The sequence below is a fragment of the Coturnix japonica genome, unplaced genomic scaffold (assembly GCF_001577835.2).
Source record: "Coturnix japonica isolate 7356 unplaced genomic scaffold, Coturnix japonica 2.1 chrUnrandom583, whole genome shotgun sequence".
In the NCBI taxonomy this organism is placed as follows: Eukaryota; Metazoa; Chordata; class Aves; order Galliformes; family Phasianidae; genus Coturnix; species Coturnix japonica.
Window position 1 is genome coordinate 32,513 of NW_015439957.1, and position 6,202 is coordinate 38,714.

Here is a 6,202-nt window from a genome sequence, read left to right on the forward strand (position 1 = left end):
GGTCTTTCTATGGGGTCCCTTATTGGGGTGTCCTTATTATGGTGGACAGGGGGTCCCTATTAGGTGGGGTCTGACCATCATATATGGATCCTCCACCAGCGGATAGAAGAAGTCAGTTGTCTGCACCAGCGACAGCCCCCCATGGCGCAGTGGGATCACGCAGCAATCGGTGCCGATACCTGACATTAAATGGGGGGGGGGTCAGGCCTTTATTGCCCCCCCGACCCCCATTTTTACCCCCCCCTATTTTGCCCTTTGCCCCCCCCCCCCTCCCCCATTTGGCCCTTTGGACCCTTTAAGTCCCCCCTCCCCCTCACTTTTTCCTCCCGCCCTATTGATGCCCTTTATCCCGTCCCTCCCCCCATTGCATGCCCTTTACCCTCCCCTCCCCCCGCCATTGATAACGTCTCTGTCCCCCCCCCATTTCGCCCCCCCCTCCCCCCCATTTATCGCCCTTTTGGTGTACCCCCATTTCCCCCCATTTTACCCCATGTTATGATTCATTGTTACCCCCCATTTATGTCCTTTTTACCCCTATTTATGCCCTTTTACCCGCATTTTACCCCATTTATGCCTTTCCCACCCCACTTTACCCCCCTTGGGATGACAAATTTTCCCCATTTCACCCCATTTATGACCATCTTACCCCTATATTCCTTGCCATTTTCTGCCCATTTTTCACCCTCCATTTACCACATTTGATGGCCCATCCGTTCCCCAATTTCTGCCCATTTTCCCCCCAATTTACCCCCCATTTTCCCCACATTTACACCTTTTTACCGTTTCCCCCATTCTTGCCCTTTTACCCCCATTTATGCCCATTTTTCACCCCATTTCCACCCATTTCATGCCCATTTTCCCCCCATTTACCCCCTTTTTAACCCCATTTACTGCCCATTTCCCCCCCAGGTTCCCCCCTATTTCCCCCCAATTTTACCCCTTTCTTCCCCCTTGTTTACCCATTTTACCCCGCCAATTCCTTCATAATTATACCCCCCATTGATGCCACTTTTTACCCCATGTTTTCCCCCATCTTCCCCCCCATTTATGGCCCTTTTCCCCCCCTACTCCCCCCCATATTACCCCTTTTTACCCCATTATGCCCCTATTTTACCCCCATTTCCCCCCTTTACCCCATTTTCCCCCCTTTTTACCCCATTTTTACCCCCCAATTCCTTCATTTTACCCCCCATTATGCCCTTTTCCCCCCCTTTACCCCCATTTTATGCGCCTTTTTACCCCCATTTTACCCCCATTACATGCCATTTTACCCATTACCCCCTTTTACCCCATTTTATGCCCATTGCCCCCCATTTCCCCCATTTTCCTCCCATGTAACCCCTTTGTGTACCCCATTTACCCCTTTTAATGCCCATTTTCCCCCCCATTTTTCCTCCCATTTTACCCCCTTTGTTACCCATTTTATGCCCATTTCCCCCTATTTCCCCCCCGTGTACCCCACTTTACCCCCTTTTTTTACCCCATTTATGCCCTTTCTTACCCCCATTTTACCCCCATTCATGCCCTTAACTCACCCATTTTACCCCTTTTACCCATTTATTGCCCATATGTCCCCCCAATTTCCCCCATTTTCCTCCATTGTATGCCATTTTCCCCAATTACCCCCTTTTTTACCCCACTTTATACCATTTCCCCCCCATTTGTTCTGTGTTGGTTATACCCCATTTTAACCCCCCATTTCCTTCATTTTACCCCCCAATGTTGCCCTTTCTCCCAATTTACCCATTTATGTCTTTAACCCCATATTTCTGCCCATTTATTTTTTTTGCTTTTTTTACCACCGATTTATGCCCTTTCCCCATTTCCCCCCATTTTTAGCCCCCATTTATGCCCATTTTCCCCCCATTTCCCCCTTTTTACCTCCTTTATGCCCTTCCCCCCATTTACCCCTTTATGCCCATTTATCCCCCTATTTCCCCCTATTTCCCCCCCTTTACCCCCTTTTTACCCATTTTACCCCCATTTCCGCCCTTTTTAAACCCTATAGGAACCCTATGGAAACCCTATAGGAACCATATAGGAACCCTATAGGAACCCTATAGAAACCCTATAGGAACCCTATAGAAACCATATAGACACCCTATAGGAACCCTATAGAAACTGTATAGGAACCCTATAGAAACCCTATAGAAACGCTATAGGAACCCTATAGGAACCCTATAGAAACCCTATAGATCCCCATATATAGAAACCCTATAGAAACCCTATAGGAATCCTATAGACACCCTATAAAGACCCTATAGATCCCCATATAGAAACCCTATAGAAGCCATATAGATCCCCTTATAGAAACCCTATAGGAACCCTATAGATCCCCTTATAGAAACCCTATAGATCCCCATATAGAAACCCTATAGACACCCTATAGACACCCTATAAAGACCCCATAGATCCCCATATAGAAACCCTATAGATCCCCCTATAGAAACCCTATAGAAATCCTATAGGTCCCCATATAGAAACCCTATAGATCCCCCATATAGAAGCCCTATAGATCCCCATATAGAAACCCTATAGATCCCCATATAGAAACCCTATAGAGCCCCCCATATATGAATCCTATAGACCCCCCATATATAAGTCTTATAGTCTTCATATAAGCTCTATAGGCCTCCCCCTATACACCAGCCCTACATATACCCCATATAGAAACTCAATAGACCCTTCTCATGTATAAACCCTATTGAGTCCCATATAGAAACCCTATTGAGTCCCATATAGAAACCCTATAGATGCCCCCCATATATAACTCTTATAGTCTTTATCCCCATATAAGCTCTATAGGCCTCCCCCCATATACCAGCCCTACATATACCCCATATATAAACCCAATAGACTCATGTATAAACCCTATAGACCTTCCCCCATATATAAACCCTATAGACCCCCCATATACAAACCCTATAGACCCCCCATATACAAACCCTATAGACCCCCCATATACAAACCCTATAGACCCCCCATATATAACCCTATGGACCCCATAATAGAAACCCTATAGATCCCTATAGAAACTCTCTAGATCCCCCTATAGAAACCCTATAGATCCCCATATATAGAAGCCCTATAGATACCCCATACAGAAATATATAAATCTTCCCTATAGAAACCCTATAGAAACCCTATAGGTCCCCATATAGAAACCCTATAGAAACCCTGGTAGGTCCATATGAAAACCCTAATAGATCCCCTATACAAACCCTATAGACCCCCCATAATATAACACCCTTAAGACTTACTTTGTAAACCCAATAGATCTCTCAATGTAACTAAACCCTGTAGACCTTATTCCCCCCGATAGTATAAACCCAATAGTAGCTCCCAATCTATGAAACGCGTATTGACTCCATATAGAAAACCCTATTGGACTCCCAATATATAACCCTATTGATCCCATATATAAACTAAGACACCTCTATATACGTTATAGAACGGGACAAGGTGATGCCATTGATCATCCGCGGGGTTCCGTGACGTCCGCCTGGAGGCCGCTGGGAAGCGTCATGACGGGAAAGACCGGTGAAAACCCATGCCTGATAGTGGGGGGGAGGCTGCACTGTGGGTGTCAGAGACAGGAGTTAATAAGTGTAGAGAGTATAGGGATTTATAGGGTCAATGAATGGGGATAGGTATGGGGGTCCATATGGATATATTGAGGTCTCTGATGGGTATAGTAGGAGACAGACGTCGATAGAACCCATGGCTGATAAGTGGGGGGGCTGCCAACTGGTGTGTGTCAGAGACAGGAGTTTATAGTGTAGAGATATAGGATTATGAGGGTCATATGGGAGTATATGGGGTCATATGGGATATAGTGGGTTATAGTGGGGTATTGAGGGACGGACAGTGATAAACCCATGCTGATGAGGGGGGAGCGTGCCAGCGTGCGGGTGTCAGAGACGAGAGTTGTATAGGAGAGATATCGGGAGAGATGGGTCATATGGGATATTATGGGTTATATGGATAGTAGTGGTTATAGGAGATAGTGGGCTTCTATGGGTTTTATAAAGACCAGACCGTGATAAACCCAATGCTGATAGTGGGGGAGCCTGCCACGTGGTGTGTCAGAGACAGGAGTTTATTAGTGTAAGATAGGGGATTTATAGGTTACTATGAATATACGGGGTTATTATGGGATATATGGTTATAGGACTATATGGGTCTATGGGGTTATCACTACAGGAAGACAGTGTTACAACCCATCTGATAGTGGGGGGACTGCCAAACTGGTCTGGTGTGTCAGAGACAGGAGTTTATTATGTAAGATATAGGGGATTATAGGTCAATGGGATATATGGGGTTAGATGGGATACTATGGGGTCCATTATGGAACTAGGGGTCATATCGGGATATACTGGGGGAAATGGGGTCTATATGGGGGGATATGGTTATATGGGCGGCAATCGGGTTCATCTGGCGGGTATGGGGGATATGGGGGATATGGTGTTATATGGGGGGATATGAGGAGATATGGGGTAATGTTTATTATGGGTTGATATGGGGACATGTGGCTTATATGGGGGGGGTAAACGGGAGATAGGGTTTATTGATGGGGGAATATGGGTATATGGGGGGATACGGGGAGATATGGTGTATAATGGGGTTATATGGATATAGGGAATATATGGGTATCATGGGTTTATATGGGATTAATAGGGGTATATAGAAGATCTGGGTAATATGGATTATATGGGTTATATGGGGTTATATGGAGGGGATTATGGGGATATGGGTAGGGTATGGGTTATATGGGGTGAAATGGAGTTATATGGGTGGTTTTTATAGGTTATTAAGGTGGGGTGTGTTATAGGGTTTATTTATGGGGTGGTTGTTTATAGGGGGGTTATTTATGGGTGGGTTTTTTAGGGCGGTTATTTATGGTGGGTGTTTAATAGGTGTTATTAGGTGGGTTGATTTATGGGTTGTTATTGTAATGGGGGGGTTGTTTATGGGGTTGTTTATGGGGGTTGTCTATGGGGTTGTTTATGGGGTTACTTATGGGGTGGTCTCACATTTGGGGTCTGTCCCCCCATAGCCCCGATAGCGCCGTGCCCGGGGACGTGCTGGTGCTGACCAAACCTCTGGGCACTCAGGTGGCCGTCACTGCGCATCAATGGCTGGACAACGTGAGTTATGGGGTCTATGGGGTCTTATAGGGCCCTATGGGCTATGGGTCTATAGGGTCTATGGGGGTTTCTTATAGGCCCTATGGGTCCTATGGGGTTATAGGGCCCTAATGGGTCTAGGGTCTATAGGGTCTATGGGTCTCTATAGGGTCCCTTATCGGCTCCTATGGGTCTTCATGGGCTCCTATGGTCTATGCGGGTCTTTAGGCCCGGGGTAGGCGGTCTATGGGGTTTTATGGGACATTATGGGACCTTGCAGTGTCGTATGGGTCATTATGGGGCTTCATGGGGCCTTTCAGGATCTTACAGGGCCTTATGGGATGATATGGGTATTTATGGGGCCATATGGGGTCTTATGGGACCCTATGGGGTCTATGGGGTCTTATAGGGCCCTATGGGGTCTATGGGGTTTTATGGGACATTATGGGACCTTGCAGAGTCTTATGGGGCTTCATGGGGCCTTACAGCGCCTTACAGGGCCTTATGGGATGTTATGGGTAGTTATGGGGCATTATGGGGTCTTATGGGGCCATATGGGGTCTTATGGGACCCTATGGGGATTTATGGGGCATTATGGGGCCCTATGGGATCTATGGGCCCCTATGGGGTCTTATAGGGCCCTATGGGGTCTATGGGGCCATATGGGGTCTTATAGGGCCCTATGGGGTCTATGGGGCCATATGGGGTCTTGTGGGACCCTATGGGGATTTATGGGGTCTTATGGGGCATTATGGGGCCCTATGGGGATTTATGGGGCCCTGTGGGGTCTTATAGGGCCCTATGAGGTCTCACGGAGTGTTATGGGGCCCTATGGGGCCTTAAGTGGCCTTATGGGACATTATGGGGTCTTATGGGGCTTTATGGGGCATTATATGGCCTTATGGGGCCTTAAGGAGTCTTATAGGACATTATGGGGTCTAACAGGGCCTTATGGGGCCTTATGGGACCTTACAGGGTCTTATGGGGACATATAGGTCCCTATGGGGCCTTACAGGGCATTATGGGGCCCTATGGGGTCTTAAGGGACCTTATGGGGCCTTATGGGGCCTTACAGG

At 47.1% G+C, this 6,202-nt stretch overlaps 1 protein-coding gene across 1 annotated transcript in view; it reads left to right on the plus strand.

Moving 5' to 3' along the window:
* LOC107307401 (selenide, water dikinase 2-like) overlaps positions 1 to 6,202 on the plus strand; it is a 20,837-nt gene that overhangs the window by 4,506 nt on the left and 10,129 nt on the right. Inside the window, exons 2-3 of the mRNA XM_032441805.1 lie at positions 3,733 to 3,778; positions 5,057 to 5,174. Coding sequence (XP_032297696.1) covers positions 3,733 to 3,778; positions 5,057 to 5,174 — 164 coding nt within the window. The remainder of the gene's footprint in view (positions 1 to 3,732; positions 3,779 to 5,056; positions 5,175 to 6,202) is intronic.